Consider the following 24,122-nt stretch of genomic DNA (forward strand, 5'->3'; position numbering starts at 1 on the left):
CTGCTTCAGCGCGGCAGGAGCTTTTTTTATGCACCAAACTGTAGGCGTTTCCAAGAGCCTAACAGTCCAACAATCACCACCTGTGGAGGAACACCGCCTTCTGGAACTCTAAGTAAAGGCACAGCAGTAAGAAAAGCAGGTGGAAGCCACTGTTTATTGCTTTTGTGTATGAATGTGTAATGTGTGTGCATTATTAGCATATACAGTTGCTTGTACTTTTAATAAGATGGTACGTACGAGTCCTGACCATTGTGTGTGTTTGTGTGTAGAAGTGTCTGTAGATGGGCATACCAGGTATTGTGTGTGTGCCTGTGAGCATATGTGCCTACAACTATCATGTGTGAATGTGTGAGCACTGGGAGTGCATCAAGTTTTAGTCTGGATGTGTAGTGTGAGTGTCCTGTAAATATTTTGCATGTGTGTATTGTTTAATTTGCGTGCTTTGGTAGCATGTATTTTTACATGTACTTTAATGTGCTTTTAGGTATAAGGCAGGACCAATGTGTACATAGGCGTGACAGTGCTGCTATGTGCGTGTGTGTCTGTGGGTATATGTGCATGCAACTATGATGGGTGGAATGCATTTGGTTTTCAATGAGCTCATTGTTTTTGTCTGGATGTGTTTTGCGTGTAGCGTTGTGTAAATATTTAAGTAATAGGTACGCAGTCGAGGCGTGCACTTTTTCACATACTTTAAGTGTGTCCCTATGTTTATGTGTCTGTGTGTATTTGTGCACACCTCTGAAGTGTGAATGTGTGTGCAATTGATGTGGAATATGTTCATTGTTTTAGTGTATGGTTTATGAGGTTTCAGGTTCAGACATTTTTCCAGATTCCCAGTGCTCTAACAGCCTGTATGCGCTTTACAGGGCTCCGAGCACCCCTTTCAGGTTTTAGGTGCATTTCCATTGTTGTCAACAGGATCCAAGTGGTTCATGGGGTTTTCAGCACCCCTTGAAGGCTACAGACACTATTCAAGTTTTCCAGCATACTAGTCAGGCTATAGGAAGTTTCCAAGGTTCTTCAGAGGTTCTTCTAACCGCTGCGTACCGATATGGCAGATCGGCATTTGGGGGTCAGTGGCTGTCTGCATCAGCATCCGAGTACAGTAGTCCAATGCTTCCTCCTGCTGCTCTACACAACAACTTTCCTCCATCAATCCTGCACTCTTTACAACCCTTCCACAGTCCAGATTCAAAAGGGAGCATCACTCCCCTTTCTTTCAAGTTGTATTGGTTCTGGGGTTTTCAGCTCAGCCCCTTGTCTCACTCTGCTCTCTAACTTCTGTCAAATGAACGTAGAAGTCAGGCGATTGAAACGCAGGCAGCCATCACAGATTTTGTCAGTTGTTTTATGTTTGATTAAGCCACTACATGACGCTGCCATTTTGTTGTGTGACAAGGTTACTGAAACTTTCATTTTAAGGTTATTCCTATTCTTATTTTTACATGGGGAAAGAAGTATTTTCATCACAGTTGACCATGTGTCAACTAAACATCTTGCGACCAACAGTTACCCATAACAGGTGAGCCTTGGTGGCATGGGCTTCCTGTTTGGGTGAAAAGGGACTCCTCCACACAAACAACAGTTATTCTCCTGCACATGACAAGCTGCTGCCTGATGAGGATGAGATCTAGGACCTTAGGAAGACTTTCAAATTCCACTGGACATGGAAGAAAAAAATCACTAATTCTGATACCCCAGCCCGCTTTAAGTGCTAGAGTACGGATGGGCATTTGGGGGATGAGGTGGTGCCATGTAAGGAATCTGGAAAATGTTAGTGACTGAACTTTGGAATTTGTTCTGAAAGATTTCAACTCCCCTCACCTAAGCATCTACTAAAGTAGTGGTTAAGAAGTGGGTGCAGAAGGCTATAATCCAATATCAAAATTGAGTAACGGCACTGTGGAGAGGTCATAGATTGAACAGCCTAGACAGTTAAGTACCCTCATCTTCACCCCATAATTTGGCCGTGTGTCATTATTACTTTATACAGCACATACTTCCAAGCATGTAAGGCATAAATAATGTTAATTGTGAGGTAAAAGTAAGTAACATGGCACATTATAGTACAAATATATATATATATCATATCACTATTAAACCCTTCACAGTGATAATTTAACAAAATCTTTCTATAAAAGATACATTTAAATGCACAAAGATTGAACATCAAGTAAACACACACCTGGTATGTTTTGCTTCCTCCTCCTTTGCCAGAAACATTAAGGGTTATTTCCTCCTCTTCTTCCAAGAACTTTTGGCAATACTCAGAGTCTGAGTCGAGAACAAACCCAGTTTCCTCTATCAAATCTTCAAGGTGGAAAATCTATAAGAAAAAGTGCCAAAACTATTTTTTAACAAACAATTGTGCCATAACTTCTATGTTTAGGACATGGGTTTCAGCCAACTAGTTAATGCACCCACACATATCAAAGGCAGGACTCTTGATTGGATCCTCTCCCTTAATACCCCCGTAACCATTGAGGTCATCTCCCCTCTTACTTGGACCGATCACCATAACATTGTATTTACAATCAATCCCTCCGAACCCACACAAAAGAAACTTAAAACTATGATTACCTATGAAACTAGAAACGCCCGCAAACTCACGCCAGAAAACTTCACGCCTCCTCTTTCAAAAATCCTAGCTTCTACCTCGATCACTAGTGACAACCCCTGTCTCCTAGCAGACATATATCACAACTGCCTCACTGCAACCATTAATGCTATAGCACCGCTCACCACCAAGGCAAAACGCTCAGACAAGCGATCTAGCTTCTGGTTCAATGATGATCTTATCGCCCTCAGAAGAACCAAACGCGCGTGTGAACATGCCTACAGAAAGCATCCTACTGCAGAGGCAGAAAAAGCCTACCAAGAAATAAACAAAACCTATAAAACAGCTACTATTACCTACAAATCTAATGCGTATAATATTTGGATCAGCAATGCTACTTCAGATACCAAGGAATTATTTGCCATTCTAAAAGAATTGGAAAACCCCACTCCAGCCATAAACCCAACCATCCCCAGCAAGGAATGGTGCACCACTATACAAGACGCACTTACAGCCAAAATTGAACTACTCCAAATAAAAATCACATCCAAAAAACAATCACTAGCCAACAAACCTGCCCTCCTTAACCTAAATCGACCACATCAGGAAATCACCAGCGCCCCATTCCATTTCACACCAGTATCCCAAAATGTAGTGTTTGATACCATCGCCAAACTTAAAGCCTCCAACTGCAAAGGCGATTCTGTCCCCGCATCAGTAGTCAAATCCTGCGCTCACACCCTCACCCCCATTATCACCAACTTCGTCAACGCTTCCTTCAATACTAACCTAGTACCAGCTAGCATTAAAGAAGCCTGGGTCACCCCTCTCCTGAAAAAACCTACCCTAGACCCCACTGTGCCCACTAATTACAGGCCAATAACAACGGTCCCATTTCTCCTCAAAATATTGGATAAATTAGCATACAACCAAGTCCAAACTCACCTCGAACAAAACCACCTCCTTGGCACGAGGCAATCAGGCTTCCGCCCCAACCATAGCACAGAAACGGCGCTCCTTGACTTAAAAATCCAGATGGATACCATCAGAGACTCAGGGAAACTCTGCATCCTCCTCCTACTCGATCTCTCCGCAGCGTTTGATTTAGTAGACCATAATAAACTGTGCTCCACACTAGCGAAAGACTTCAACTTCTCCACCGAAGCTACTACCTGGATCAAATCCTTTCTTGCTGACCGCACCTCCAGGGTCGCCATAGGTAAACAAGCCGCCAACCCCATCATAGTACCCATTGGTGTCCCCCAAGGTTCCTGTCTCTCACCAACATTATACAATGCATACACTAAACTCCTCTTCTCAGCGCTAGACGACATGGGTGTCATCGACACCAACTTTGCAGATGACACCCAGATCCTCATCCCTTTATCGGGAGACTACACTCAAGACACCGACACTATCAACAAAATATATGCCATAATCCAAAATTGGATGGCACTAAATAGCCTCTGTCTCAATGATGAGAAGACTGAGGTTCTCATTGTGGGCTCCCAATCCAAAATAGAAGCATTACATCCTGATTACTCATCCATCAACATTGATGGCACAAACATATCAGTACTCAAACAAGTGAAAACACTAGGTGTCTACCTTGATGCCAACCTCACCATGACCAAGCACATCAACGCCCTCTCTTCCTCTACATCCTACACCGCAAAACTTATTGCTCTCAGTCGCCAATTCTTGACACCCACCAATTGTATCACGCTGGCAAGAGCTTTAATCTTATCCAGGCTCGACTACTGCAACGTACTCTACCTGGGTACCTCAAAAGCCAATCTAAACAAACTACAGCTCATCCAAAATAAAGCCCTTCGGGCGGCCCTTGGAATAAGGAAGTCAGATCATATCTCAAATATTAGAAGAAACCATCACTGGCTCCCCATCAAAGCCAGGGTCACATTCAAAGCTCTGTGCGTCACATTCAAATGCATCCACTCATGTGTCCCCATCTACCTCAACCAAGCCATCACCAGAAAAGTATCTAAGAGGCCCCTCAGATCTAACAGTCAATTACTCCTAGCTATCCCCCGCTACAAGACAACCAAGGCAGGAGGTAGTAGTTTCCAATACCTCGCACCCACATATTGGAACACTCTTCCTCTCCCCATCAAAAATGAGAAAACATTCTCAGGTTTCAAGAAATCCCTGAAAACGTGGCTATTTAACCAAGACTAAAAAATCCCCCTCCATGCTTCAGGAAATATCATTGTACTGAAACCCTGCATTTAATGTCTTCGTGTACGATTATTTTGTATTCACATGCACTGCGCCCGATTGGCAAAGTCCAAGAAATGTTTTAACCAAGCTGTCTGTAACATCGCCGTGGTACCCAAGGGTTTGGGCGAGTAATAAATGCAATAAATAAATAAATAAATAAATAAATGTTTGGTTGTCCAACTTAGAAAGACCTTTAGCTAGTCAAATTCCATCTTCATGCGGATTGTAAGAGCCCACACCACTTGACAGAAAAAAACTTAGAAGGGTTTTACAAGGTCACAAGTTCCAGGCAAACACTGATCCTGTAATGCAATTGAAGAGCATAGAACACCGTTTTAAGTTACTTACCTGTAACTATTGTTCTCCAGCATGAGTCTGGCATGGATTCACATGCTCATGAATATTCCCCGTGGTAAGGCTAGGAATCCACGGTCAAAGAAAAAACAGTTTTACTTTCACTTACAAACTACATTTCTCCTTTAAATCAATCACTGTCCTCTGGGTCTTACTGCCCCCATGCAATGACGGTCCTCTCCCTAAGCCCATCCCCTGGCAGCCATCTTCAGATTTGGTAATCATGTAAAGTGGCAGGATGACCAAGAAAATCCGCAGATGGTTGGAGGGAGGGTTCGCATGTGAATCCATGCTGGAGAACAATAGTTACAGGTAAGTAACTTAAACCTTCTCCAGAATGCAGTCTGGCATGGATTCACATGCTCATCAATAACTAATAAATAGCAGTACAACATTACACAACCACGGGAGGGGGCAAGGCTCAACAGAAGCAATTAGCTCTTACCTCTGGAACAGACTCACCTCAAGCGAACAGGTTGCGTAGCACTGCTTGGCCGACCCTGGACTCCTCCCTGGAATCCCTGTCGACAAAGTAGAACTTTGTGAAGGTGTGCATGGACCTCCACTTAGCAGCCCTGCAGATGTCTACCAGGGGCACACCAGACAGGAATGCCATCGTCGCAGCGATCGCTCTGGTGGAGTGGGCTCTCGGACAGCGGTCGGTTCGCCAACCGATGACAGTGCGTGATGCAGCCGGAGAGCAACCTTGAAATGGAAGCCTTGGACAAGGCCTTCCCAGGGTTCACAGGACCAAAGTTCACAAACAGTTGTGAAGCCTTCCAAAAACTCTTTGTGCGTGTCACGTAGAACCTCGGGGCATGAGCAACGTCCAGCGAGTGCAAGGCCCTTTCAACTGGTGACAAAGAAAAAAAACAGAGAACACCAAAGGCTCGTTGAGGTGGAGTTCCCACAGAACCTCCAGCAAGAAAGAGGGGTGTGTCCGCAGCACCACCCTCGATTCGTGGAAAAGTCAGGTATGGTTGTTTGCAGGAGAAGACCTGCATCTAACCCAACCTCCAGGCAGAGTTGATGGCCACAAGGAAAGCGGTTTTCCACAAGAGGAACTTAAGAGGGGCCTGATGCATAGGCTCAAAGGGGGCCCCCCCATGAGCCACATTGAGTTCCCACGCCGAAACAGGAGCCTTCACCAGCGGGAAAATCGAAAAAGTCCCTTGAGGAACTCCTTGAAGAGTCAATGAAGATCTTCCTGGAGACCTGGTGTAGCAGGAGATAGCCGCCAGATGTACCTTGATAGAGGCATGCACCAGTCCGGCCATGGCCAAAGATAGAGAGTATGGAAGAATCTGCGTGGCCATGACCCTCAGAGCGGTAATCTTCTAAGACCTGCACCACGTAGTGAAACGTTTCCACTTGTGACCGTAGCACTTCAAAGTCGATGATGCCTTGGCAAGAACCTTGCTGCAGTCCACGGGCACAGGCAACTCATATCCTCCAAACTCTAGGGCTGCAGGAGCCAAGCCCTCATGGTAAGCGATCCTGGGTCGTGATGAAGGATTGCACCTCCTTCTCTGGTGAGAATATCCAGAACCACTGGCAGCTTGACCTGAGGCAACACCGACAGGCTGAGAAGGTCCGGATACCAAATCTGCCTCCGCCACACCGGGGCGATGAGTATCATCCTGCACTGACCCAGACAGAATTGTGAACGATGGCAAGCACCACATTTAGGCAGAATTGTGAACATTAACCTGCGTCGCATCTAGATAGCATTATGAATGTTAGCAAGTGCCACACTTGCATAAAATTGTGAATGTTAGCAAGTACCACATTTAGATAGAATTATGAACATTAGCCTGTGTCGCATATAGATAGGATTGTGAATGTTAGCCAGTGCCACACCTATAGAATTGAAAACATTAGCCTGAGTCACAGCTACACAGGATTGTGAATGTCGGCCAGTGCCACATCTAGATAGAATAGTGAATATTAGCCATTGCCACATCTAGACTGCCTTGGGAATATTACCAACGCCACATGTACATAGAATTTTGAATGCTAGCTTGCTTCGCATCTATGCAGGATTTCGAAGGTGGGCCAGTGCCACATTGGCATATAATTGTGAATATTGGCGTGCGTCATAAATGGACAGGATTGTGAATATTAGCCAGTGCAGGATCCAGATAGAAATGCAGAGATATTCACGCGCCACATCTAGAAAGAATGTGGAAATTTAACACACATCACTTCTAGATTGCGAGGCCAATAACCAACCCACTAACAATTTCACCCCTCTGCATACACCTCTCAAACTCTAACCAAACACAACCAAAACCCTAAAGCACAACAAACCGCAAAAACATCAATACACCGCAACAACAAAACAAACCACACATAGCTTGGCACAACAGCACACAACGGCTACCGACCGGAAAGCACCCCCAAGCTCAGCGAACGGTGTTAACCGAACTGAAGCTGCCAACAGCACATCACTGCTCTCTTGCACTTATCCCGCTCGTTTCTACTAATTCAACCCCCACCCCCTTTCCTTTTCAGATCCGCCAGAGCGCCAGGGGACCACTTCGATGGTGCGCGGTACAAATATCCTTTAACATTAACATGTGCAAAGCTGGATTCACACAGGATCGGCTCATCAAACTAACCAGGGGCCCCAGACACCAACACTGCCACCTTTAAGTCTCTCATGCACCTCTGCTACCCCTACCCCACTGTTTTGCTTTTCTGTCACATGTAATAACCCTAGAACCACTTCCCTTATTACACAGACCAAAAGTTCTACACAATGGGAATATAATTGGCTCTTTACAGGCCTTTTATTCACAATTCATAAGTATACAGCTAAATATTGGAATAAATGCAGTTGGTTAAACAAACACACACAAGCAAGGATGATTATACAAGGGTCTACATCACTGTTCGTGCATTTGCAGAAGAAAATGTAATCTCAGCCCCAGGGCAGGTAGGCAGAGAGATCACACGTGCTAACGGGGTCTGGAGCGGAGCGTCCTCCCTCTCAGCGAGACTTCATCACCCAGGGTTCCAAATATCTCTACCATTGGATACCTCTCTCCTCTTATGGGGGAAAAATCCCTGCCCCACTCGAGGTTGCCAACCGTCCCCAGCCGCACTTTCCCAACTACTTTATGTCCCGCTTTGCACTGATCTGGTAACTCTGCAAGTACATCTTTGCTATACCACTCTTGCAGGATGCCTCCACCCCTCACTCTCGGTTTCTTACTAAACCTTACAGCCTTTCTTTCTGTGAGGAACCAGGAATGAGACACGGCCACAGAGGACTCATGAGGATTGGTATACACCTTTATTAAATAATAAAGGGGTTGGCAAATGCCTCACTGTCCCTAATGAGTCTCTGGTCCAGATGCTGCCTCCCTCTTGTCATGCTGCTTCTTTGCTCACGTGACCACCTGACATCTTGGCTTCCTTGGCAGTCACTAGCTGGTCGGATCGCTCTGCAATTTTCCACTGCTCCTTCTTTGAACTCCAGCGTTGCAAAAGGGAGCCGTTTGTAGCCAATCAGATTCCTCCAGCAGCTAGACCACTCACTTCTGTCTAGCTGAGCAATCTTCATTCTGGTTGCTCTCTTCCTCGTGTCAGTCGTTGCTACTGATGGAACTATGTTATGTTTAAAGGTTCTATGACTAAGTGTTGGAGAATATTGAGGGTTACTGCCACACTATGCCATGAGGGCCAAAGGGGTGTGCCTAGAAGACAATGAGGGTTACCATGTCCCATCCAATAATATCTGTCCCTCCCTCTGAGGATCGCCCCCTCTCATGTGGTTCTCCCTCAAATTGCCACCCCCAGGGTCAGGATCAGGCAGCGGCTGCCGTCCCCTGACAATATAAGAAGAGGCTACCTCTAGGAAAGGAGTGATGACACAATCCTATTAATCACATACCAGTACCCTAATGCTGCTGGTTCTTTCAACATCTATTGGGAAAAGGGAAAGAAAATCTACATTCCCCTGATCTCTTCCTTGGATCAGTCAAATGCCTTCAAATGTCTTTCCTTGGATATCATTACCGACTAATAAAAAGAATCGGATGTTCGATGCCATCGTGATCTTGGGAAAGAAGAACCCCATCCCCAACATGTGAGGCCTCTGTAAGAAATTCTTTGTTAAAATTGGCTACTTTTAATATTGGCTCAAAGCACAAAACGTGTTTCAGTTTGACAAAACAGTTTTGGTCTTCTAGACTCATTTTATCTTTTGTGGTTCTGCGTTTTAAGCTCATCAGTGAGGCAATAGGTAAAAGAGGAATAACTGGGAAGGAATTGACTATAATACCCAAACAACCCTAAAAAGTCTTTCATATTTTTCTTTGTTTTGGGTACTGTGGTTTCTTGCAAAGCCTTCATTTTTTCACTTTGGGGTTGAACAAGTCAATTTCCCACAAAGAAACTGAGCTACCTGACTGCTGACTGTGCCAAGTGACATTTCTTCGGGTTTGCAGTAAGGCCGGCTTTCCACAGGGCTCCGATGACTAAATTGAGGTGGTACATATGTTATTTCCACGTCAGACTATGAATGATTATATCGATATAAGCCCCACAGAAAGAGGAGTATGGCCGAAGGACTTGGTCGATTAACGTTTGAAATGTGGCTGGTGACCGGTGAAGACCAAAGGGTAACACCTTGAATTTGAATAGTCTAATAGAGGTGGACAAGGCCATTTTCTCCTTGTCCTCTGGATTAACGGATGTTTTGGCCGGTGGACTGATTCTACGACAGGAGAATGGAGGTTAGGTATCAAGTCTGTGATAGGGACCCCCCGCCTCCCACTGATCAATCCCCTTCCCTTGGAGATTCTGCCTCACCTTGTTTCCTTGTATGTTGAGCTCTCCGTCCTGCGTCAATGCGCAGGGGCGGGTGATAGTTGAGGACTTTCTGAGGGCCCAGTTGCTTCACTGGTCCTGTGCCCTTTGTGTCGGGTCCAGTCCGGCTGTGATACCGACTCTATTTATCTGCTTATAACGTTCAGGTAAGTCTTTTTAGTTCAGTCCCTTCCCCTGTGTTTTCGATGTTGAATTAAGTCTCTTTCTGTCTTCCAAAGGTGTTCCTTATGGCAGAGCTGCTGCGCCGGACGATAATGCTGAGGTAAGTGGTTTAGCACGAAGAGCAGCGCCGCTTAATGTGACTTAGTTGCAAACCTGCTTTTTCTCTCTTTCTCTCCTCAGGATGCAGTGCGCTGACGAACCGGAGTAAAGAACCGGTTATTCAGGTGAGCGAATTTGGGTGTCTTTAGCTTATTACCTTTGCAGGAAGCGTCGCGCGATGTAGCACCAGTTGCTTGCTGAGTGTAGTTATTAGTCTGCTGTCCTTTTGTTTTGCAGGTCGCGGAGCACTCCGGAGATGGAGAAATCGTCGAGCGATGATGGAAGTGCAGACGAACGTAGGAACCGCTACTCACAGGTAATCGTCCTTCGGTAATGCTGTTCTTGCAGGCTGTGAAGCACTCCGGGGATGGCGAGACCCCCCGAGCGCTGAGGGAGTGCGGATATATCACAGGTAAGCTTCCTTTAATGCTGTTCTTGTTCTTGCAGGTTCCCGGTGGGATCAATGTCGAAGACTCCAGAGGAAGGCCTCCGGAAGAAGCTGAGGAGCTGGAGCTGGACACGGTGAGAGTTACGCTGCAGGAGTATAGAATAACACAAAGTGTGAATCCTAGTTCGGGTGTGGCTTATATAGCCAGCAGGTCGACCACACCCAAAACACTAGACTGCCAAGTTCAGTTATTGGGGCCGAGTTGGAATAAGGAACTACATGTTGGATCAAAGTCCCAAGTGTGGTGTTTGCTTCAGTCTGAATAATGAGCCTGGCGCCAAAGGCACCAGGACTGACTCCATGTCCTGTGCTGATGGGTCTTTAAGGCCCTTGGAGTCTTTTGGGGGGTGGGGTGTTGCCTCACTGCTGTCAGGGGGCTGTTGCCTCCGAGGTGATCATTGGTAGGGATTGTGACAGCCCCAGGTAACTTGGGGCGGGACAATTTTAGTTAGGGATCATCTTTGTCGATCATAAGTGCATAATACTTGTCTAACCTTTCCTTTTAAGGAGTTTCTAATGTGTATTATTCCCTGTAACAAAGTGAATGTATATACAAAGTTAGTTTGATAGTGTTGTGTGAAAAGTCTATCTGCTAGTAGTCATTTTTCTATAGTGTGTTTTGGCCATAAATAAATAACTGTATTTGTATACATCCTGTATAAGTGAAATCTGTGATTCCCACTGTGTGACCTCATTGTGGACCCCTTAAAAGCTCACACCCTCTGAATAACTTAGTCTAGACCACCTGTCACTGCTACCGAAACTGGTTTGGCTACAGCTTCCCAGAGTTATTCCTGTCACAATATAGGTTGGCCTGCCTTCTATACATCTGTCCATCAGGTCAAAGCATAGAAAATCAGTCCTAGCAGGTATCGAGTAGCCTAATCTACAATTACCAAGATGTAACAATTTCCCAACCTAAATTGCTCAAGGGGCCCAACTATGTCCATACCTATGCAGGAGGGAAAAGGGCACATCAATGATGGGCAAAGGTTGGAGTGGAGCTGGAAGAGGTATTTGGCAACTAGTCTTGAGACAAGGCACAGGAAAGTATGATGTTTTTCACATCACCATGGATTCCAGGACAATAGAATTGGCTAATTACCTGTGTCTTGGCTGTCCTTAAGTGACCACCTGTTAAGTGGAAGTGGGCAATTTCCAGCACCATCCTCTTGCGACTTTGAGGCACCATAATCTGAGATCTATGAGTACCATTGGGGCCAAGATCACCTCTATACAGTAGCCCATGCCTTAAAAAGAAGAATGGTCCTCCTTTCAGTCTTCCTTCTTCAGAAACTACATGTAGAAAAGCCTCTGTTATTAAAAGGTAATTCCGCTGAGCAAATGCTAAATCAGAAATGACCTCAGCTTCGCTATTGGAGGATCTTCATCTGCCTCCCCAAAGCCTTTTCCCAGTTTTATCGGCTTTACTGATTTCCTCTATTTTGGTAAACAATGCTCTCTCCAAGATCCCCAGAGCCATTTTATCTCCGCCTTCATTTGATATGCCTCTTTCCCAATGTTTTGAATTAAAATCTTCACATAACCTCTACAGTTGAGATCTACAACACCTGCGGTTTTAGTGCCCCCCCAGTCACTTGCATCAGGTTAGCCTCTGTCTCCGGGTGGCACCAATTATCCCCTGCTACTACATAGGTCGAATTCGATAGAATTTTCTGTAGCTACTGATGGATCAGAAGCTCAGTGACTACATTTTTCAAATCTGAGGGTTCCCCAATTTGTGGCAACTCAGCCAGGTTCTCACGCTCACCTGGCCTACATGGGGGCGTCGCACGAAGCTGCACGAATGACGTCTGCACTCGCGTTGCACGGGGCTGAGTGATGATGCTTGCACGCGTTTTCTCCCTCACTATAATTTCCCAGGAAGCGTTTGCCTAGAATGACAAAACAAGATATTAGCCAGCCGTGAGGAGCGGGTTTGGTCGCCACCTCCTGTAACCTACTAGTGCCCCTCTCTGTTTATGCCTCACCTTGGGTTTTTTAAAGGTGGGCTCTCTGTCCTGCAATCTCTAGCTGGGACGCGATATGTTCAGCCTTGTCCCTGGATCAAGTTGCTTCACTGATCAGGTGGGGCTGTAGCGGAGTCTTGAATAGCTTGGCTCAGCAGCTAAGTCTCTATGCCAATAGATGCTTGGTATAGTTTGCTTAATGTCCTTATTGCCCAATTTCGGACTTTTGCTCTTAATTTCTTTCAGGCGCGGCCTTAGGTGGTTTTCTGATGAAGATTTGCTTCTTTCTACGACGCTGAGCAGATTTCCTGCTGGTGAGTATTAGAGCGAGCGGATGGCGCTGAATGTCTTTAAATGGTTTCTTTCCCATGCGCGACTAACCTGCTGTTCTTTTCTTTTTCTGCAATGCAGGTGCGGCGCAGCTGTTCCGGAGCGGCGATTGGATGAAGCGCTTCAATGAAATCCTAGAAGAAAGCAGTCTCCGGGTGAGCATTGACTATTCATGCAAATGCCTTCTTTTCTGCAGGTGCAACGATCTGGAGAGCAGTTGAAGGCGCGGCCTTTCTGATGGACTGCTTCAGGTAACGCCTCAATCGCTGTTCTAATTCCTGTTCCTTTCTTTCTCTTCTTCACAGATGCCGATGGATCGTGATTCCAGGACAGGCGTGGCTGTTGAAGCTCGGGTACAGGAGCTAAGCAGACAGGGTGAGCGTTATGCTGCAGGAGTGCAGAATAACACGAAGCGTGTTCGGTCTGTAGGGTGTGGTTTAAATAGCCTTGCAAGTAGTTCCAGCTAAAGTAGTCCCTCAGCCACACCCAGGGTAGGCTGGAAGGCTCAGCCCAATTAGGCTGGGCTGTATGTAGTCCCATGCAGTTTACCACCAGATAGAATATTATGAGCCTGGCGTCAACGGTGCCAGGACTGAGTCCAGGAAGTCCTAAGACAACCTTTTGGGGCTTTATAAGCCCTTATGGGTGCCAGTAACTGGGGTAGGCCCGTCAGCTCCTGATATTTGGGAGTATGTACCATGACATCAGTCCCACCCCTGACACCATATGTGAGGAATGAGAAACAGACACAGAGGACTCATGGTAATTGGTATAAACTTGTATTAAATAATAAAGGTGTTGGAAAATGCTTCACTGTCCCTAACCTAGGAGGTATTTCCCTACTTTAAAAAAACAAAGGGCCTGTCCTGTGTCAAGACGTCCAAAGAAAAAATGTCATCATGTGCCCGAAATCCTTTCCTAGCGCTCTTATTCTAAAAGTAACTGAGGTGTTGTTAGGGAGAATTCTCTGTTGAGGCTAATTTCCCAAACCTAGTGAGTCCCCCAGCAGCTTTGCTGGATTTTTGGGGTTTATTTTTTTCTCCTGCTAAGAGTGAGTCTCTTTTTCTCCCACTCTTAGGCATGATTTGAGTATGTCCTGTAAATGACTGTAAATGTGTTTTATGGGCTATGGCGTCTTTCACTCCATAGGGTTTCATGTGTTTTTGGTAAGTGTGTTACACAGCACCCTCAGTGCAGTAACACAGGGGTGTCATAGTGACCCCCAAACATAGACTCCATACCCTGGGACTGACTACTGTCTCCCAGGGCATGTAAAGTCACCATTGACTTTACTAGTCTTAAATTGTGAACAGAACCAGTACAAACCATCATATTGTGGAAGTACTGGTAGGGGTTATTAAATTGCCCCTGTGTGTTTTTTGAGGGGGCACTGTGCAGTTCCCCCTCGTCGAGTTTCTGGCTGGTGGCAGTGTTTACCACGCAAAATATTCCCCTGGAATATTTCCTATGGGATTTTCCCATTCATTTTAAACGCACCACTTTTTTGGTGCTATGTTAAAGATACCGCCTGGTTATTTATTTAATATTTATTCCCCGGTTGGATCTTTTTGTCAGGACTCGGTTTTAAAATGGCGTTTGTGTTCGCCTCTGTAACTCCAACCCAAGTCGAGCCCTTTGTTCCACTTTTGGCGGGCTTCTGCACAGAAGTCTCCAAAGGTGGTGCCACTCTGTCTGGGTCTACAGGATGTGTGGGAGGGGGGAATAGGCACCCTGGACTGAGTTGCCTCGGCAACTCAAGTCGCACTCTTGTGTGATTGGCCCAGTGGTGAGCCGCCCGGCTCATCACTTAGCATGTTTGAGTGACAGCTAGGACTGATGAATGGGGGTTTTCTGCATAAAAGCAGGGCTTTGGGGACTGGAACTTGAGAAGTCGCCACAGGACCTCAAGAATCCGAAGAGGGAGAAGCTGAGCCAACCTGCAACAACGACACCACCGGTGGAGCCCTGCTGAACCGACTCACCACTTCCCAACGACAGAAGAGATCTTCTTTCTGGAAAGTCTTCTTCCTTTGAACTTGTGGGGTCAACCAGTTTGCCCTTTTTTTTGCCTTCCTGGATCGTCTCGTGGTCGAATCGCCCCCGTGCCAAGCACCCCGGCGGCCAGACAGCCACGCTTCACCACTACCGCGAATAAAAGGGTAGTACCTTTTAACCAGGAAACTCTGCGGCTGGTTTCTTCCCTGGCAGTGCAACGACCTCCAGCTTTCCTCCACGTCGAGATCTTCTCTTCCCCTGGACGAAGCACCGACTTGCACCCGCTGCCAGGAACAACTGCCCCCGCTGGAGCTTTATCACCATTTCAGGTACTGTGTCCCGCCTGGTCTCCCTTGCAACAGACTGTTCAAGGTGTCCTGAAAATCCTTGACTCTCTATCCTGGGGTGACCTGGGACCCGTTAACTAACTTTTCTGAACTGATCCAACTCCTTTTTGAACTATCTGCAAAGACTTTTAAAGTGTATTTCAACTGTGTGATCTTGGGCGCATTCCGCCTTGCTCTCTCCAAGAGTGGGCCTGGCCTATGAACTTTCTTTCTCTACAGTAGACTCTGCCTATCTTGACTTGCTGTGGTTCTTTTAAAAGTGTTGGTATTGTATGCTTTCCTAATTCTGCCTTTTCCCTCCCTTTTTAAATAATTATTGGAGTGCCATCTTGGTTAAGCGCTCACCTCTGTATTGATAATAAGTGGTGTTCTTTTCCTAAGACTTGTCGAATAATTAATCAGGGAGGTGTATATATTTCTAGTGACTGTGTTTGAACTTGCTTGACATATTAGTGCCAGTGTATTTTTACAAGTGTGTTTTTAAATAAATAATGATATACTTTTATACCCAAGCTCTGGTCAGTGTTTGCTTGTGCTACTGTATTTTTGTACCTAATGTAAATACTCTATATACTGCCTAACTCTTCTTGAGAGAAGTCTGACTGCTCAGCCACAGCTACCAGGTAAATCTGGGTGGTACAGACTGCCACCAATTGGGTTTACTGCCAACACCTGTAGTCTTAAACTTTTTGCAGTGGTCCCTAAGGGAACTGCACAGGTTTCTGCCTAACAATATCTTGTAAAAAGGCCAAGTAGAATGAGCCTAAGAGACGGTCATGTTTGTGAGTATATGCAGTACACCTGTGAGAGAAGCCCTTGCAGGCTAGTAAACCAGGCAGATTTAAGGAAAGACAAAACAAGTACAAGACTGTCGAGTTTGTGAGTGTGCACAGGGCACACATAAGAAAAGCCCTGGCAGGAGAACATACCAGGCATATTAAGAGGTGCAAGATTATATATATGAGAAAAGCCCTAGCAGGAGAGTATAAAAGGCAAATGCAAGTTGCAAGTGTGTTCATATAAGAAAGCCCTTGCAGGAAAGCATGCCAGGCATTGACAAGTTGAACAGTGCATAATATACTGTATTTAAGGAAGTCCCGATAAGGATACATCAGGACTAGCAAAAGGCTGCAGAAACATATTAAAGGGCAGAGAAAACCTGGCAGGAAGGTACAGCAGGTATCCTGACAAATAAAGAACAACAGTCAAGTTGTTTTATGTACCAGTTGTGTTGCTGATCAAGAGAAACTTAAGGAACTGCCATTCTGGAATATAAAACAGAGTGAAAAGAAATCCAGGGGAAGGGAACCTCCCTCTGGAACAAGTAACTCTATCCTTCTGGAACTTGTGTTGGAATTACATATTTCCTTTTTGAACATTTATAAATCACTCCAGGCCAAAGACATTACCCTTTTCACCTTAGAGTTAGCTGTGTTAGAATGTGAGGGTCAGAATAGTACTTTAACACAGGACTGTTTTGCTTTGGACATTCTAACATTGACAGACCCTTAGTTTTGGTTTTAGGTAGGCAAACAACTCTTAGAGCAGGGACAGAGGAATTTCCCAACCCCCTTTCTTTTTTCAATAAAAGTCTTTGACCAAAACCATGACTCCCTTGTGTCCGAATCTCATTCCTGGAACTTCTCAGAAGTCAGAAACAGGGGACTGACAAGATGACAACTTGGTTAAAGGTTTCTTTATTTTGAACATCTCAAAACCTAAGCAGTCCCTAAACGTCTTGGCCCTAATCTAAAGAAAAACAAACACAAAGGGGAGCTCGTCAGGATGTCTTATAAAATAACTTAAGTCTGCCGTCCAAAAACTATTCTGGTCCCGACTTCTGTCCCTAACCACTTCATACAAAGAAAATAACCTAACTCAACATGGTACAATAAGGGCCGTTGCCCACACAATGGAATGGTGGCTGGTTTCCAAAATGTGTCTTTCGTAAAAGACCAGGGGCTCCTCGCCCCATTGTAAAGTGCCAGTCAGGTAACCAAGTTTCTCTTACAGATTTCCCCCTTCTTTTGGATTGAGTCTCAGTCTCTCAGTCTCTTCTGTTTGGGATTCAAAGACACTCTGTTTCAGGCTCAGGTCTATGTTCAGCTTTTGGGAGCTTCCTGGTGTGTACCATCAACACCAGATATTTTCTTGGGGTTCCCCAGCCAGGAATCTTGCTGAATTCTTCACAGTTAGTTAACTGCTGATTTTTATCCCACGTTGGGGGTCTGACCCTCACCGCGCTCTCACATGGCCCTGGGGTCTGGTTTCTTTCACCCCACCCTGGGGTCTGGTTTCTCAGTCCACCTTGGGGTTGGTTTCTCACCCACCTTGGGGTTTCCTGAGGCCTTTCTGCCCACCACCCACTTCCCTGGAGTTACTGCGTACCTTCTGTGTCTGAGCAGTGCTCATCGGAGCGGGCGTTGCAGGAACACGAAACAGCTTCTTTTCCCTGGCTAGGAGCATTGGCTCCCTTCGCGCTACCGTGCTTGTGGGCTCTCGCGTCTCCTTGTTGCAGTAGTTTGTTCTCGCTCAGATCACTCCTCTGCAAGAGGATCTCTGGGTCTGCCTCCCAGCAGGGCTTATGTTTGTTCCACAGGGTTGTCCGTGTCTTGATTTGGCACACTGGGTGTGTGTTTCCAGCCTCCTGCCACACCACCACAGTCAGCTCTCTGCCTCTTCCTCAAAGCTGGTTGGAGCATTATTTTCCACGCAATAAGGAAGTACGTCAGTTCTCGGGTCTCTCTCTTCTGGGGTATATGGTGCCTGAAAGGCATCAGAAACCACACCAGCCAGTCATCTAAACAGTTGCCAGTTATCACAAAGGATAACTCCCATATAACTAATAAAAATACTCGTTTCTTGGGACAAGGGATTGACTGTCCTCTAAGGGGGAGTAACCCCCAGTTAAATCGTGCGTGCCCTGTCCCCCAAAGGAGTGCAGTTTTGTTGTGGCAGCAAAGTGGTAAAGTAAAAGATTGTATTTTAATTAACAACAAGAAGTTTACCTACTAATACTGTCCCAACAATCATAGCACTACCGCTGTTCTGGGAGGAGCCTAGAGCGTGTCCGAAGACCTTAACCCAGTGTGTCCACTGGGTATCGCCTCAGACTGCAGACAGTGGACATAATGGGTGGCAAGGATGTGCCTGGCACTTACCATGTCATGCTCTGGTGCAAGTGGCCACTTTGGGGCTCTTGGTGGAGTCCTGGGCATTACATTACACTTAAGTTTACATGGCTCTTTACCCTCATGCCGAATAGGTATTTCCATATAGAAAAATTATGTTGAAAGTAGGTGCATTTTCAGTTGATTTTGGGACACACATTTTGAAATCAATCTATTTGATTTTGAGGATGATTGGCACACATCTTGTATGTTTCTGGAACTGGTACATGCTACAAAAATGTAGATCATCAGATGGCACAATCACCCCCACAACAAAACACAAAAGGAATAAGAGTATGAACCCAGAACCCACACAGAATATGAGAGCACAGTAGGCCAACATCATCACATGTGGAGAGCATGCACCAATACATACTACACACATGCACCCACAATCTGCACCGCATACGGCAGAGCACAATGTGCAGAAACAACACCCATTGAAGAAATTATGCATCGACAACAATGTGACAAATAAGGGAGTACAACAATAAGAACTGACAACCTGGCCAGACAATATTTGTAGAATGTCTGTACATAGAATGACATTGAATAAACACCTTTCAACACAATTGCAGACACTCCCTCTCCCCCCGCACACCCACCTACATAAGTATCCCTCGGACCATGTGAGCTGTGTTACTGGGTCACATGCAAAATGCTAAGGAGGTGGAAGCATGGTAATCCCTTGGACAAGGAAATCCCATCCACTCTGTGATGCTGGCCTGGAGAAGGTATATCAAGACCCCCAAATCACCTATCCCATCCCCAGGTTCATTAGTAGAAGGGCTACTATCACACAGAGAAACATGTTATACCAAAGAAGTACACAAAAGATTTGAAACCGGCAAGCCAAAAGTATAAGGAATGAGTTGATCATGAACCCACATTGGTGGGACTGTGTGTTCCCCATGTTACGACACATAAGCACATCATGTACAGAAAATATACATTTAATATGCATAACATACATTACACCCAGAATGCACTTAAGCATGGGTCACACTGTCAGAATAAGTATATGCGCAAACATGCTAAGGCCAAACAAAGTAGCCACAAAAATGCACAACCCAAAACCAATGTAAAGTTCTCCACTTATTATTTTCTTATTAGGAAAGGGATTCGGTTTGACTGAACCAGGAGTGGCAAGGTTAAAAATGGTAAGGCAACCAGAACCCTAACTTTCTTTAGGACAATGGTCCTCAGTCCTTCCCTCTCTCGCCCTTAAGCTTAAGCCTCCTAGGCAGTTAAAATAGTCATTCACAGTCATTGGGGTTATAATGTCCCGAGCACCTCTTTCTTGTGTGAGGGTTTTTGCGTCGGTCCTCTGCGACTGAACTACCAGGATCCACCACAGATCACAGGGTCATGGTAAGACACAGCATGCAAAGGTGGCACATTACCTCCCCTCTTCCCCTCCTTCCCCTCCTTCCAAGTCACACATCCCAGTAGTCTCAGCTTAGGCTGTCCTAGATTTCCCTAATCAACGATCTAGTTGCTGGCTTATTTTTGGAACATGCTAAGACCCCCTCTTCCATGTTAGTAATATCTTTAATGCCTAGGTCCTGTGGATTGTATTCTCTTTCTCTGCAGACCCACCCTCTATCCCCCCCTCTCCTCCTTGGTTCTACTCCTTCTCTCGGTCTCTCCCCACTCATTCCTGGCCTTCCTCTAGAGTTGTTGTTCTTGTCTCATATCCTCTATGTAGATCAGAATCAGGAGCCGGACAAGAAGGCAATGTGGTAGACTTTTCTTTTATTAATAGACGCCGACCTGCTCTTTCCATAACTTTAAGAATATTGGCCATGTTCTACAAAGACAATACAAAAAGGTGGTAGTCAGGCTATCTTTACAAGAAAAATATGCAAAGTCCTATGGCCGGAATCCTCTACTAGCCCGAGTCTGACTCTAACATTATAAAAGAAAGCATAACTAGAACAAACGCATATTCAAGCCTTTAGCTTGTCAATTGAATGGTGGCTGGTTCCTGACCCCCACCCTGATATTTCTCTTTCAGAGCGCTCCACGCTCCGGGTGTACGGTCCAAGTCTGTTGGCAAATATATCTCTTCATCAAAATTCCATTTAGTCCAAACCAATGCCCCCACTTGAAGTCTTATCTCGCTCACCACGCTTTGGGCTATTTTCTCGCTCACCCCGCTTTGGGCTTTTATCTCGGTCACACTGCCTTGGGCTTTCATCTCTTTGACCGTGTCTTGGGGTCTGGTTCACCACGCCTTGGGGGGGTCTTGTTTGGGCAACCCGCCATGGAGAATTATCTTGCTCACCTTGCCCTGGGGTCTAGACTGGCCTTGCCTCACCTCTCTCGCTTTCCTGGAGCAACCGCATACCTCCTCTCTCATTACGGTGCTCTACGGGAAGGTCCGAGAGGACAGCCCAGTCGGCAGTGCTTTTTCACCTTTGGCTCCACAGTTCGCTCTGGGCAGTGTTGCCCTTGCTTTCCCGCGGTCCTCTTGCAGGTCTCCATTGCGGGCCTCTGAGCACGACAGTTGGCGGCAGCAGTGTGCTCCTCCTCTCTGCCAGGTGCTTCTGGCTTGTGCTACATTCGGGCAGCCTGCATTCTGTGGTCTCAGCCATGGGCTGCGTCTACACTCCCCGGGTTTGCTCTGCCACGCCGCCCAGGAGGATGGTGGTCTCTTTTTCCAGCTCTGTGGCTGTCGCTCTCTCTCTCTCTTTCTTCCTTCCTTCAGAGTTTGGTGCTTTATCCTCCTGTTAGCTTGAGGGTGGGCCTTTCCACTGTGCCTTCACTCCTAATGATCTGCGTTCGTACAGAGGGCCAGAAACCACGCCAGCCATTCTTGCAGGATGCTTCCAGTCCTCATATAAGTTAACTCCCATATAGCCAACAGAGAAACTGGGGTCTGGAATACAGGGAGGATAACTCCCACCCCTTCGTAGTGATCTCCTGTCCTTTACGGGAGAGTGTCACACCCAGTGAAATCTTTCTTGCCCTGTCCTCTAGGGGGTATTAAGCTTAATGCGCTCACCTCCCAAGTCTCAAAGGGAGTGACTCCCCTTTGGGAGAGGGCATGAATCCCCTGGATTAATCACAGTGCTTTACCTCCTTCTCCACTTCTATCATTCCCTCCATCACCCTTTGCCACCCTGCACAGTTACTTCCCCTCTCTCCTGTAACATTCCCTTTCCTCCTCTGCATGTTCCTCTTCCCCTGCTCCATTCTCATTCCCTTCACTCGCCTGACATCACTCCTTTGCTTCACTCTAATCACCTAACACCCATACATCACTGCTGGCATGTACTCCTTTTATACACTAGCGGGCTGGGACCAGGCAGTGTGAGCGTTAGATATATCAGCTATGAGGGAGTCACAAGTGGGCTTGCTGATTTGTAGAGGCTCATGCAAACTACAATTTCCAGAAGCGGACTAATACTTTCTGTGGACTTTCCCACGGCTCTACTCACAACGGTTAGAAAACGGCTGTAACCCATATTGGAATGCAGTTGGGGTTTGCTCACAAAGTCTTTCTTTTGTATAAAGACTGGCTTATACCAAACGGCCGCAGGCCCCCCCACCCCCTGCGTCCCCTGCGGTCTGATGCAGGCTGGGCTTGTGGTAGTATCACTATTGTTAACAGAGAGTGAGAACTGCTAGTGCGACACACTTGCAACTTTCCTAGACTCATGACCTGCTTCTTGGGCAACAACGAGGTTCTCAGGATGGTAGGTGATACTCAACCTGTTGACCATAGTGGGTTCTCTGGGATGGTAGGCTACAATTTGCATGCATGAATTGGGATGAGACGAGGACATTGGAGGTGGGTGCCCCTGCATACTGCGTTTGTGGCCAGTAGAACAAAGTGAGTTGGGCACACCCCCCACTTTCGTGGGTCTACCATGCCTCAGCCACTAGCCTTCTGTGTGTGCCCTCATCACAGCATAAAGAACGCACATGCACTGCATTGCGCCACGGAGCACATGCTCCAAACTTGCAACATACACTTATATCATGCTCGAAGATGCTCTTAAGCACTGATAACATGAATGGAATATGCATGTCCATATAAACACTTCAACCACCACACAGGAGTCATACAAACAATACACACGTAAAACTCACAAACAGGAGACAATACTCAATACACACTGACAAAACTATGGTAATGTTCTGAACTGCAAAAGGGCCTATGATATTAAGCTCCAATTCTCCCCATCGGTCTCTACCAATTTGTTTAACATGTGCTTTAATGGCTGATTAAAGTTTTCCAACAAACCTTCTGTATGTGGGCGATACACGGATGTTCAGAGAGTTTTGATATTGAGTATCTCCTTTTCGTCCTGCATATTACATCTATTTCTTTTCCACAGATCAATCCATGGAGCAGGGTTTGCCCATTGCGGGAGGCTTTTCCTAAAGCCCTCTCTAAATCGTAGACCTGAAAAAGTCAGCTGGACCAATCCCCCACAACCTTGTTGGAGATGCCTTCCTTGTATGTAGGCTGGGTACAACAAATACATCTGAGGGGTCAGAAATATGAGGAGGACAACTTTGAAAAGGTTTCACAAAAGATGTCATTTTATTAAATCAAAGGGTTGAATAAAAGCCTCATTATCCCTATCCTCATAAGGATTTCCCTGCCTAAAATAAACTAGGGAAACACTAACAAAAGGATTCTGTCCATCACACTTAAACATACACCAAATTAACAAGGTATTATATGGCAATTCAATAGCAACAAATATGATAGTTAAATTTAAAACATTACGGTTTCTCCTTCTTATCTGGATGAAATTCTCTTCCACTGATTCAAGCAGGATTTTGTTCAACAGTTCCAAAAATGTTAAGGTAAATCCTATGTCGCAACAAAGTTCCACGTCAGCTCTTTTTAGTTCCAACTTTAAATCCAAAGTTCTAGTTTGCCATTCGATACCATCAAAAAGGTCTTTGTCACAAACTTTCTGCACTAGTTCACAAAACCATGTTTGACAATATTAAATACTGCTGCAGCTGGTTTGTAACAAAGTTCTAAGACAGTTCTTTGTGGCTCCAACTTGACAACAAAATGTTCCAATATTCCAGTGGTTCAACAAAGGTTCTTTGTCTTGCTCTTGTGACATTAAGACTCAATGTAATCTTCTAATAAACAAAAGAATATTTCCTTAGTTCATTAGTATCAACACAAATTGTCTTTGTCAGGATGCTTTGCAACAACATATTATTTCTGAAGATACATGACACTTCTGCAGCAGTTTTATATAGTTCTTTCTTGAACAATGAAAGTTTTCCAGGATAATTTGTTAACACCACTTCACAACACTTCATTGACTTCTACCGGTTTACTTCCATGCCAGGCTTACTACTTTAAGTTTGCTATTCGGGTATACTCCCCTGCCCAAATAGTAATTTACAAATAAATGCTCTGTGGTTAAAATCAGCTTACCACAGCTTTGCAGTGTTCATTACTTTACAAAATCAGACTTTAAGCAGCTCTTCAGGGAAGGAGAGATTTACATTGGTGCTCTTTAGTGTACTCTTGTGTACTCTCCAAAACCTCTACAAGTTAAGCTACTCTCAATCTCAACAACCTTTTCCAGAAGGGCAGCCTGCTTGACACTCATGTCCCCACCGCCGCAC

General features: G+C 45.6%; 1 protein-coding gene across 1 annotated transcript in view; it reads right to left on the reverse strand.

Annotated features, from left to right (window-relative positions):
• The window catches only part of DHX29 (DExH-box helicase 29), a 1,426,484-nt gene that overhangs the window by 739,603 nt on the left and 662,759 nt on the right, over positions 1 to 24,122 (reverse strand). Inside the window, exon 14 of the mRNA XM_069627279.1 lies at positions 2,189 to 2,329. Within this exon, the coding sequence (XP_069483380.1) occupies positions 2,189 to 2,329 (141 nt within the window). The remainder of the gene's footprint in view (positions 1 to 2,188; positions 2,330 to 24,122) is intronic.

Source organism: Ambystoma mexicanum, chromosome 6p, assembly GCF_040938575.1.
Source record: "Ambystoma mexicanum isolate Mex_15411 chromosome 6p, UKY_AmexF1_1, whole genome shotgun sequence".
Taxonomy (NCBI): domain Eukaryota; kingdom Metazoa; phylum Chordata; class Amphibia; order Caudata; family Ambystomatidae; genus Ambystoma; species Ambystoma mexicanum.